The sequence below is a fragment of the Trichechus manatus genome, unplaced genomic scaffold (assembly GCF_000243295.1).
Source record: "Trichechus manatus latirostris isolate Lorelei unplaced genomic scaffold, TriManLat1.0 scaffold00043, whole genome shotgun sequence".
Lineage (NCBI taxonomy): Eukaryota > Metazoa > Chordata > Mammalia > Sirenia > Trichechidae > Trichechus > Trichechus manatus.
Window position 1 is genome coordinate 10,162,091 of NW_004443979.1, and position 13,243 is coordinate 10,175,333.

General features: G+C 38.2%; 1 protein-coding gene across 3 annotated transcripts in view; it reads right to left on the bottom strand.

Moving 5' to 3' along the window:
* The window catches only part of AP4S1 (adaptor related protein complex 4 subunit sigma 1), a 49,502-nt gene that overhangs the window by 21,426 nt on the left and 14,833 nt on the right, over positions 1 to 13,243 (bottom strand). For 2 of the 3 annotated variants that reach the window (XM_023731496.1, XM_004376535.2), the window contains exon 2: positions 1,384 to 1,591. In XM_023731496.1, coding sequence (XP_023587264.1) covers positions 1,384 to 1,521 — 138 coding nt within the window. In that variant the 5' untranslated portion in view covers positions 1,522 to 1,591. Of the gene's footprint in view, positions 1 to 1,383; positions 1,592 to 8,066; positions 8,148 to 13,243 lie in introns of all 3 variants that reach the window. The other variant, XM_023731495.1, reaches the window with a different exon arrangement.

The following is a 13,243-nucleotide window of genomic DNA, read 5'->3' on the forward strand; positions in this document are numbered from 1 at the left end:
TTGAAAGAACTAAGGAACATTCTCCAAAGCCTCTCAGGACTTTCTGACATTTTTTTAAAAAGCATCAAAGCACTTTTGTGAATAAAATAAAAACTAAGCTGAGATGGTGCTGCTTTGGTGCCTGATTATGCCAGAGGCCCAGCAGGTTCCTTTTAAAATCTAAAATCATTTAGAATGCTTCAAACATATCTAACAGCAGATTCATTCTAAAGCTTTTATTTCAAATGTTAAACTTTCAGTGAAAATGATGTTTGAAATTGTGGAGTGCCTGCATTCTGTAGAGAGATACAAACAGGATTGCTTCTAAGAGTGTGTTGACTTTTACTTATGCTTTGTGGCTACTAGCACAGCCCTTAACTGCGTCTGCTTCCTTTTGAAAACACCATCAGGCAATGTGTGCCATGGCAGGTCAGTTGTAATTCAAAGAGGAACTCTGAGATGTTCCGACTGGAAAATCAATTTAGAAGCCAAGGGAAACACAGTTGCTGTGCGTAAATTCTGAGCACTGATGTAGCTTAATATTTCATGACTCAGTAGTGGTTTCCCCAGGCAGCCTCTCTACCTATGCAGTGAAATGGGGAACTGACAAAATTACTGGCTGACTTAAACAAGCTTTCTTATTTTTACCTCAGTTGTTAAGTGATTCTCAGTGGATTCGAGTTTGGGACCTGAATTAAGTAATTTTCCATGTAAAGTTCTTTGTTTAAAAAAAAAAAAGAGACTTAAAACAATCACATTTATTATTATTTTAATGATTGTACTTAACCTCTATTTTGGCAGAAAGGACAGATTTGTTGTTTCATATGAATTTTTAACTTCCATTTTTCCCATCTACATAATAAAATAAGCCAAGTTCAAATTAAGTTGTTTTGTTTTGAAATCACTAGGTTCAATATTACATTGCTTGTATATTTATAAAAATGATAACTGGAAAAAAATTGCACACTACATGAGAATTATATAATTATCCTCTGGCACAAAATGGGTCTTGAGTGTTCGCCTTCACACCAGTCATCTAACCTTCACCCTTTGGCTTAAAGAAAGCCACTTGCTACAGATACTGGCAAGAGTTCCACAGGCTGAATTCATATGAATAAAAAAGAAGATACATCTATGAGGGGGACTAAATTTGAGCTGCCACTTCCATGATGCATTGAGACAAATATGCTGACCTAAGAACCCAAGACATTTCCTTGTTTTTATTTTCCTTAAGGTAGTGTGAAGACAGGTATGCTTCAGTCTTCATTTCACTTCATTCCTTATTTTCCCTGATAGCTGTTGAAAGAATATACGTAGCTTAAAGAAAATGAGGGCCCTTGAGACTCAGTAATAACAGATCTGCCACCGCTGAATTGAACAGAGGTAAGAGAAACAGAAACTTACTTGTTCATTAGATCGAGAGAGACAGCTCTTTATGACTTCTGATTCCAGAAGTGTGCGCTTCTTAATCTCCAAGTGTTCATAGTACTTAGAAAGTCGGGTCTGCCCTTGTTTATTTACCATGAGGAAAAATTTTATCATTTTTTTTCCTGGCCAATACTTTTCCAAATATAGTTTAAAAGTTATGGCAAAAGGTGGTTGTAACCGGAACCTGGAGGATAAAAGAACAACAGAAAGACAAAATCAAATTTCCCAAAGAATCATATTAAATCATATTTAATAGCAATAGAGTTTGATGCACTAGAGTATAAATAAATAAAATAAATAAATAAATAAAATAAAATAAATAAAAATAAATAAATAATAAAATATCCTCTGATAACATTGGTCTTCACGTCTATGAACTAAATGAAGTTTTAATAAGTAACAGCTACATAAACATAAATTTTCATTAGTTATTCTCCTGACCCCTACTCAAGATGATCCCTAAGGTGCCTTAAAAATAAACAGACTGCTGGGATTGTTTACTTTCTCCAGGAGAAGCCACTCTACCACTAGTTGGATAATATAAAACACTCTATATTTGCATCTGGAATGACTAAACAAAGTGGTATAGAGTAAATATAGCCTACAGATCGATCTGAATTCTTGTTAAAAATCTGATTTTGATGTACACAGTACTTTCTACTTGCCCACAAATGTTATCTGCCATTTTCAGCAGTTGCAGTTACAAGGATCAGTTTCCCAACCTGCTGCCTGTTGTTGTTAGGTGCCGTCGAGTTAGTTCCGACTCATAGCGACCATACAGGACAGAGTAGAACTGCCCCATAGGGTTTCCAACAAGCAGCTGGTGGCTGTGAACTGCTGATCTTTTGGTTAGCAGCTGAGCCCTTAACCACTATGCCACCGGGATTCCAACCTGCTGCCTAGGAGACTGAAAAAGGAAGGTCATGGCAGGGCTAGGCTAGATCAGCCCAGGTGAGCATTTGCAGCTATCTCAGCAAGGTCTTAAGGTGTCTGCTAAGAATCAGTTTGCAAAGGACTCAGCTGTCAGAACACCAGGCAGAGGCTGGCTTACAGGCTTCCATTTACTTCAAAGCCTCTTTGAGCACAAAACATTATCTATTTTGATGAGGCATCAATGCCTGTTCCAGGGTGGGGTTGAGACTCTCCTTTACTCATGTGTCATGTGGATAAACTGAGCTCTAGTGAGGTAAGCAGATTGCATGGGAAAATTGGACCTGGTGTGTATGAATGGTTCAGTGACTAATCAGAATCCCAGCAAAGTACAGAGAGGCCAGGGCACACTGGATCATAAAGAGGGTCTACCTCTGTGCTGGGCTCAGTAGCTAAGTCAAGCTGGAAACCAGCAAGGATTTTTCTTTGGGGATTTTGCTTGCTTGAGGGGATATGAGAATGCGTTGGCTAAAAGCTTAGCCTTGGGTAAGACAGCTCTGGCTCTGCTACGTACTTGCCCTGTGCCTCTAACTTGCTTGGTGTTTCTGAACCACAGTTTGATGGGTACCTCTGAGGTGTGAGAGTGAACTGGGGTAACATACAAACCAAACCGAAACCTGCCATGGTCAAGTAGATTCTGACTCATAGTGACCCTATAGTACAGAGTAGATAGAACTGCCCCGCAGGGTTCCCAAGGAGTGGCCGGTGGATTCGAATTGCCGATCTTTTAGTTATCAGCCGAGCTCTTAACCACTGCGCCACCAGGGCTCCAACATACAAATAGCACTTAGCAAAAGGTCTGGTCCATAGTAAGTGTTGATTTACGACTAAGCTGTTATCATTGTTACTTCCCTGATGCTATTAAAAACAATAGATTATAGGATAATACTTGGACTTTGTTTTTTTTCCCCTTAATAAATATATTGTCATTAAACATGATATGGAATCTACTGTTAAACTATTCCTAACCCTTGTACAAATTAAATTTATGTGAAATCTCTTTAAGCTTCAGCAACAGGTGTAATAGGTTATTTACAATATGGTGTAAATACCCTTATGAGCATAGATAATATAAAAATGTAATATCGATTAGAAAGTGATGAGTTTTGAGTATTTATATTATCTTTGTTTATAATATAATTTATTTAATAGGAGTTTATGTAATGTAATTTAAAAATGAATTGTGGTAAAGATATATAACAAAACAGTTGTCTATTCAACAATTTTTACATGTACGATTCAGTAACATTATTTACAGGGACTAAGTTTTACATTATTATAATTTTTGCCCTCCCAGCTCATCTCTTATTTCCTAAACCCTATCAGGCAGGTAAGGAGCCCTGGTGGCACAGTGGTTAAGCGCTTGGCTGCTAACCACAAGGTCTGTGATTCAAACCCACCAGCCGCTCCACGAGAGAAAGAATTGCAGTCTGCTTCCATAAAGATTACAGCCTTGGAAACCCTATGGGGCAGTCCTACTCTGTCCTATAGGGCCGCTGTGAGTCAGAATAAACTTAACGGCAACGGATTTTTTAACAGTAGACTTGTATGTCCCATCAGAAATACAGAGTTAGAAAAAAACAGTTGCCGTTGAGTTTTATCAGGCAGGTGGTTATCTCACAACAATTCCAAGCACTAACAGCTATAAAGAGCCAGGCTGCTTAATACACAGGCCCAGTCTGGCAAGGCCTAGGGTTGCTGCAGCTCATTCATGGTGCAGAATCCCAGGGCAGACAGGATGTAGTAGACCAGCTCAGCTGGGGATATGACAGCTGTGCCATGGGAGGGGCCTGTGGTCATTCACTCCCTTTTCCAGGAAGATAAACTCACTGCCGTAGGTGGGAATGCAACATACCCTTTGTGCTTAATCTTTTGATATTAAATGCTGCTTTTATTCTCCTTATAAAGTATTGCCAGCAAATGATGGCAGGTGGCTAGTAAGTTCAGATTATCATCCTTTCTTTTATTCCGCTTCAGTAATTTTAAAACCACCTTTATGATAGTTAGAAAGGTTATGATAGTTGGAAAGTACAATCCTATAGCCTGGATTCACCCTGCCAGGCAAGAGTAAAAAATTGTCTTCTCAAAGCCATCCATATCCGAACCTTTGCTTTTAAATGCTCTGGTTGCCTTAGGTGGTAAAATGAGATGTAAACATAGCCCATTGGGATGTACATCAAGGGATCAAATTGGTTTCTACCTCAGAAGCACAGCATTCCTTCCCACTGACTTCAAGAGCAAGGATGACCAACAAGGACTTGTTGAGCTGATACTTATTAGAATGCAAGTTTTGAAAAGAGTAGCTGAAGGCATCTAAAGAATTGTATCCATCTTTCTTTTTGCACGCTCATAACAATTACACGATTTATTACTGTAGGATTCCACAGTGGTAATTAAGTGGAGAAGCACAATTATAAACTATTGTTACTATAAGACAGACAACGCCAAAACATACAATGCCGAGACTCAGAGAAAATACAGGTTTGAGAACTGAAGATGAATGCTTTAGGCACCCATCCTGGTTACTAGTCATCAGAGAAGAGGGAGATCAAACAATTATGAAACTGAGGGAGGGCAGTAAGGAGGAATATGCTTAGACGAGCGCTGGGAGTGGTCAGGGAGCAGGTATGAACTTCCTCTATTTATAAACTCTTGGTATTCAACAACACCCAGGGCTGGGGAAAATGTTTTGCTGGCCAGGAAGTTAGGCGATTCCACCACACCCAAGAGCCTAAGTGAAGGTGTAAGAAAAATCTTAGGAGGAATAAAGAAAGGAAGCTTCACTGAGGGAAAGCAGGACTCAAAGAGTGCTAGGGCACCCTCGCAGGGAATCTAGAAGACCCCCAGAGAAAAGAAAGTAAACTTAGACCAGGAAATCAAACAAGAATTTCCTCCTGGTTAGCTTTATCCTAAGGACATGTCTTAAAGGCCAAGACTGGTCAGGTTGGTGGATTCACAGAATATGAACAGACTCATGTCCCAGAACCCTACATGATGTAAAGTTAATGCCCAGAGGAAAGACAGACTGAAAAGACTGACATACATATTGAATTGGGCACAGCTTTCACATTGCTGTTGGTGTATTTCTGGGAGTTAGAACTGGAAGAGTCTTTATAGATTGTCTTATCCAAAGATAGAAAACAACTTTCAGCTTGGGTGCCCACTGTAAGTACTGGCTGCCTTGAGTGCTATGTTGAGGACTCTGGAGCTGCTTCCAGGATTCAGAGCGATAGGAAGCCATGAACAATTAGCAATGTCAGCCGTGGGTGAGGAAGAAAGGAGTGGCAGCATAGGCACCTTATATTTGTCATCCTTGATGTGCATGCCCTTCATTTTGCAGATGGGAAAATGGACGATCAGAGAAGCAGAGTGAAGTCCTGAATTTGGGCCTCCTGACTCATAATATAATGCTGTATTTAATACCTCACATTGCCTGTTTCCCTCACTCAGTGTATTAGTGTTACTAAATGTTCATTTAAGCTTAATAAGCATCAGCTTCAGGTAGCCTTGGGAATGATTAAGTCAATATTCTCTTTTCTAATGTTGCTATATAATTAATCTAGAAAATACCAAACAAACCACTGCATAAAAGCAGAGCATACAACTTCTAGAAATGAAAGTGATATTTGATGATTGCTAATATCCCTTCTAGAAGCCCTGGAGGTACAGTGGTTAAGCACCCAGCTGTTAACCAAAAGGTCGGTGGTTTGAACCCACCAGCCGCTCTGTGGGAGAAAGATGTGGCAGTCTGCTTCTGTAAAGATTACAGCCTTGGAAACTCTATGGAGCAGTTCTACTCTGTCCTATAGGGTTGCTATGAGATGGAATGAACTCAATGGCAACGGGTTTAACATCCCTTCTAGGAGTCCCTAGGTGGTTAAATGGTTAAGCGTTTGGCTACTAACCAAAAGGTTGGTGGTTTGAACCCACCCAGAGGTGCCTCAGAAGAAAAGGCCTGGCAATCTGCTTCCAAAAGGTCATAGCCATGAAAATCCTATTGGGTTCTACTCTGTAACACATGGGGTCGCCATTAGTTGGAATCGACTCCGTGACAACTGGTTTGGTTTTTCAAACATCCCTTCTAATTCTAAATGCGTGATTCTATGTACCCCATAATTGTAGAAAGAAAAAAACACATATATGGTATATAGTGTGTGCATGTGTGTATACACATACACATATATTAAGATAACATCAGACAAAAACATACTTAATTTTGCCTACCTTAGGCGGCACAGTGGTTAAGAGCTTGGCTGATAACCAAAAGGTCAGCAGTTCAAATATACCAGCAGCTCCTTGGAAACCCTATGGGGCAGTACTACTCATCCTATAGGGTTGCTGTGAGTCGGAACCAACTCAATGGCACATAACAACAACAACAACAGGAGTAATGTAAATAAAATTCCCCAAGTTAAAAAGCAAATTTCCACTAGGAAAACATATAGTACTAGTACAATATAAGAGCTATGAGCAGGAACTGGAGCTTGACCATTTGGCTCCACTACTTACTAGCTATGTGACCCTGAGCAAGTTACTCAATCTCTTCGTGCTCAGCTTCCTGTACAATGGGGATAATAATGGTACATACCTACATCCTGGGGTTGTTGTGAGGATTAAAGGAGTTAGTAATATTCTTAGAACAGTACTTGGCAATTGGCACACGGTGAGTGCTTTACAAGTGCTGGCCATTGTTATTATGATTATATGTCTCATATTGAATCCTTTCCTGCCCATCCCAATCCCCTCTTTCCCTTCTCACACAGAGCTGGTTATCCTTTCTTTAAACCTATCACTGTATCTTATAAAACCTATCATCTTATATAAGCATAGTTATTATTTGATTACATGTTGAGCTCTCCTACCAGACCAATGATTTTTCACTTTTATTGTGACAGCAAGAGATGCATTTTACACTATGACCCAGTACATAAGTACACATATATCTGAAACAGAAGTTCACAAAACAATACTAACTTATATTATGTGACTGTACTCTAATATTTTCTATGGTATTTCAATTTGTAAAAAATGCTGGTTGTGAGGAATGTGAGTTACACAGATGTATGAATTTTATTATATGTAAATTTTACATCAAAAGTAAATGAACTATAACAAATACTGTAGTTAATGATAAACATTTTGAAGTGTTTGGGGAAAGTGTACTGATGTCTATAATTTACTTTGAAATGCATAAAATACTAAGAATTCCCATATACCCCATATCCAGTTTCCTCTATATTAGTATGGTATATTCATTATAATTAATGAACTAATATTGACACATTATTATTAACGAAAGTCCATACTATCCATATTTCCTTAGATTTTACCTAATGTCATTTTTCTGTTCCAGGATCCCATCTAGAATACATTACATTTAGTCATCTTGTCTCCTTAGGCTCCTCTTGTCTGTGACACTTTGTCAGACTCTCCTTGTTTTTGATGACCGTGATAGCTTTGAGAAGTACCAGTTAGGTATTTTATAGAATGTTGAGGTTTGTCTGACGTTTTTTTCATGATTAGACTGGGATTACATGTATTGGGAGGAAGACCACAGAGGTAAAGTTCCATTTTCATCACATCATATCAAGGGTACCGTCTTAGTGAGGGTTCTCTAAAGAAATACATCCAGTAAGAGATAGAGACCTCTTTATATGTGTGTGTGTATAAATATATAGAGAGAGAGAGAAAGAGAGAGAGATTGATTTATTTTTAAATAATTGGCTCACGTGATTGTGGAGGGCTGGCAAGTCCAAAATCTGTAGGTCAGACGACAGGCTGGAGATTCCTGAAGTCTTGTGTCCCAGAATCTATAGGTCAGGTGGTGGGAACAGTGAAGAGTGAAAGAGTTCTGGCAAAATGCCTATTTATAGTCTGGAGTCAGAATAGACTCTAAAGAACATTCCCTTTTTGCTCTTAAAGCCTTCAGTTGATTGGATGAGGCCCACCCACATTATGGAGGGTAATCTGCTTTACTTAAGACCAACTGATATGGGTTCCTTAGATTTGACAAATGTATCACAGTAATGTGAAATGATAACATTTAATTTTTATAACAGCATCTAGTGTTTGACCAAACAACTGGGTACCATAGCCTAGCCAAGCTGAAACATAAAATCAACCATCACAGATATATACTATCATCTTGGCTTATCACTGTTGATGCTGACTATGATCACCTGACTAAGGTAGTGCTTGTTAGGTTTTTCCACTGTAAAGTTATTCTCCTCTTCCCCGCCCTAATTCCATACTGTACTCTTTAGAAGGAAGTCACTATGTACAGCCCACATTTAAGCGTTGGGAGATATGTTCCATCTCGAGTACGGACATAAACTATCTGGAATTCTTCTGCATGGGAGATTTGTCTCTTGTCCCCCTTTTATTAATGTATTTAATCATTTATATCTGTATGGATTCATGGATATTTATTTTATAGTTTGGGTTATAATCCAATACGACCCACTGATTTTTAATTTCAGAACCCACTAAAGGACTGTGAACTGAAGTTTAAAAACACTATACTAGACCATGAACTTGTGAGTAGAGGCTTCTTCTAACTCTAAATCCTTGCCTAGTATATAGTGGACATTCAATAAATGTTTGTTGAATAAATGAAAAAACGAACGAAAAGCCATTTCTAGCAATTGTGGATTTTTCCTTTAAAAAAAAATTTCACATAAATATTCAAACAATGCAGACATATAACATACCCGGGTATACCAACTCCTACTGTTCAATGCATATCTTTCCACAGGTTCTCCATACATTTACACGCAAATATGCACACGTGTGCAGCAACTGTGTTTTTTAAACATAAAAATGATTGATAAAACTAAAATATCAAGAGGACAGCATAGTGCCTATTCTCTTCTTGCCCCTTTAAATGAACCTGGGCCACCCACAGAGGCCCTGCTGGATCTTACAAAAAGGTCACTAAAAAAATGTATGTTCTAAAATTCATCCAAAGGACCTCCCATTTAACCAACCTAGCTCAGGCTTTGCTGGGTCCTTGTTTTCTTTGGAGCCCTGGCACAGTGGTTAAGACCTAAGGCTGCTAACCAAAAGGTTGGCAGTTTGAACCCACCAGCTGCTTCTTGGAAACTCTATGGGGCAGTTCTACTCTGTCCCTTAGGGTCACTATGAGTAGGAACCGACTTGACAACAATGGGAATGGTCCTTTTTTTTGATCTGGTCCCTTCCTCCCCTCCTACCCCTGGCATCAGTTCTTAATGACCTGGTTTGATCCCAGCTCTAGCTTAGGCAATCTTCCAGGACTTGATCTTTGGTATTTGTCCTCTGGCTGTAACCCATGGGGCCTCTGGCACCCAGTCCTTACACTGTCAACTGGGAACAATATCTACCTCACAGAGTTGTGGTGAAGACTACATGAGGAAAAATATGTAATTCATGTAATACACTTAGCATACAGGCTTTTCATTCCTCCTTTTATGTGCATTAAATTAGAAAAAAATGCTGATAAGGATATAGGGGAGCAGATATGTATGTATTATATTGTTACAAATTTTTTGCAGTGTAATCTGGTAGAATGCAACAACAACAACAAAATAACAAAAATGATTTCTACCCTTTAACTCAAGCATTCCACTCTCGGAAATTTATCCTAAAATATAACTAAAAATCTTAAAAGCATGAAAACGTTTACAGTAGAATTATTTATACTAGTGAAAAATGGAACGAGCCCTTATACTACAAACAAGAATTGTTAAGTAACTATGGTGTGAACACCAACTTGATGTCTTTCAACCATTAAAATAATTATGAAGCACAGAGAAAAACATAGAAAATAATGTTAAATCACAAAATTAGAACACCAAGTTCTATGTTCCCATGGATTACAATTATGTGAAAAGAACATCCAAATGGATAAAGATTAAAAAGAGACCAAACAGCTGAATCTTGAAAACATTATGCTAACTGAAGAAGCCAGTAACAAAAGACCATATACTGTATGATTCCATTTGTATGAAGCATCCATAATAGGCAAATCTATAGAAATAGAAAATAAATTAATGGTTGCCTAGGACAAGAGGTGGGAGGTTGGGGATGATGTCTAAGAGGTATGGGGTTTCTTTTTCGGGGTAATGAAAATGTTCTAGAACCAATTTTGGTGATGGCAGCACAAATATGTGAATATACTAAAAATCATTGAACTGTACACTTTAAATGGATGAATTATATAAGAATTATAGCTCAATAAAGTTGTTATAAAAAGAGAGAGAGAGACAACCTGGAAGAGCTCCCAATGGCTAAAGCTGGCACAATTTGAGCAATAAAACAAATAACATAGTATTCATTAGATTATAGCCCAAAGTATAAGAAATATATATACATGCATACTGATATAAAACATGATTACATAAATAAATGTAGCAGAAGAGGCAAATTTTCCTTACAGAAGATTCCAAATAACATATGTAGATACTCCCTCCTCCAGGAGGTGGAGCTTAATTCTCCCTTTCAGTATGGGCTGGACTTAGTGACTCGCTTCCAAAGAATAGACTATGTAAAGGGAAAAATTGTAGCTTTAAGATAGAAAAACCTGGAAACACAACCCTAAGCAAGTCATGAAGATTAACATCATCAGTGATAACAGCATTCCAAACATGAGAAAACACAGTAGACAAACTCAAATTGAGGGACATACTAAAAAATATCTCGCCAGTAGCCTCCAAGGCTGTCAAGGTCATGAACAACAAGGCGAGAGTGAGGAACTGTCACAGAGCAGAGGAAGCTAAGGAGACGTGACAGCTAAATGCAATGTGTGTCCTGGATCGGATTCTGGAACAGAAAACATCCTGGAACATTAACGGAAAAACTGGTGAAATCCAAATAAACTTTGAGTTTAGTTAATAATAACATACCAGTGTTGGTTTCTTAGATTTGACAAATGTACCAAGGTAATGTGGGATGATAGCGGGGGAAACTGAGACTAGGTGAGAGTATACGGAAATTCTCTGTATTATCTCTGCAACTTTTATTTAAATCTAAAAATATTCCAAATAGAAAGCTTATTAAAAAAAGAAGAAGAAACCTCATAGAGATGTAAATATTTGTATTAATGCAGATGTTTTAAGTATGACGTTCATTTTTATTAACATTCTCATCAATGACACTTCAGTCTTTCCTATTTTCTTTTAGCTGAAACATGCTAATTTTAATATATGAGGGGTGTGTGTGTGTATAAATGTGTAATTTCTATAAATGTCCTAGTCCACACTTTGTCAGGCTGTGCTGTCCCAGATAACATCCTGAACTCCCAGTCATTTCTACCACATAACATTTGGGAACTTTCCCTCTTTTTCCCTAGACTAAATAGTAAGTATTTTAGGCTCGGAGGGCCATTTGGTCTCTTTCTCAACTATTCAACTCTGCCATTATAGGGTGAAAGCAGTCATAGATACAAACAATATGTAAACAAATGGGCATGGCTATGTTTTAATAAAACTTTATCTACGAAAGCAGACAGCAGCTGGATTTGGCCACAGGCTGTATTCTGTCCTGCTGTAAACCAGTTGCCGTGGAGTTGATTCCATGGAGTATGGTCAGAGTAGAACTGTGATCCATATGTTTTCAATGGCTGATTTTTCAGAAGTAGATCTCCAGGCCTTTCTTTCAAGGCACCTCTGTGTGGACTTGAACCTCCAACCTTTTAGTTATCTGCTGAGAATGTTAACCATTTGCACCACCCAGGGACTCCTGGTCCTGCTCAAGACCAGTGTTTATCAAACTTTAACGAGCACACAAATCAACTGGGGATACTGCTAAGTACAGAATCTGATTCAGTAGGTCTAGGGCAGGGCCTTCCTACATTTCTAACAAGCTCTCGCTTGATGCCAACGCTGCTGGTGTAGGGATCATACTCAGAGTAACAAGATGTTAAAAGACTCACCAAAGTATATGACACTCACCTTTCTGAATATCTAATAAAATAATGCTGACTGAGTGCTTACTAAGTATAAGATAGCAAGGGAGCAGAGAAAACAGAAACCTATAGATACTACGGATAATTTCTTTCATTTGGTCATGAATCTTAACCCACAGAATGCTGAATGAGAAGGCAATCTGACTGTGACATGTCACCCCACAGATGCTCGGGTTCATTCAGCTGATCTGGCTGGCTGGCTGGGTGGCAGCCATGCCACTCATGATGACAGGTAGACTCCCAAAGTTGTATATTTATTGGAACACAATGATCTTTCCAGTAGGCAGAGAAGGACCATTCTTTTGTCAAGGACATACCAGTTGCTGCCTAAAATTTTTCATTTCACTCAAGAAATTACAGAAATGGATTTAGGCCCTTATATCATATATAAAAATTAACTCAAAAAAGATCATAAACATAAACGTAAGAGCTACAACTTAAAACTTTCAGAAGATAATAGATATAAGACCAAAAGTACAACCCATAAAATAAAAATTAAATAAACTGCACTAAATCAAAATTAAAAACTTGTACTTTAAAAGACATCATTAAAAAAAAAAAAAAGAAAAGCCACAGATTAGCAGAAACTATTTCCAAATAAGATATCTGAGAAAGGACACATATTTAGAATATATAAAGAACTCTTATAACTCAATACTAGGAAGACAAGTAACACAATTAAAAAATTGGCAATGGATTTAAAGAGACATTTGAACAAAGAGTAGTAATGTCATTAATCATTATGAAAATGCAAATTAAAACCATTGAGTCAGTTTGGATTCACAGTGACCTTAGAAGACAGAGTACAACTGCCCCACAGGGTTTCTACGGAGTGGCTGGTGGATTTGAACTGCCAGACCTTTCGGTTAGCAGCTGTAGCCCTTAATCACTGTGCCACTAGGGCTCCAATGAATGGCTATAATCAAAAAGGCAAACAACAAGGAGTGTTGGCTAGGATGTGGA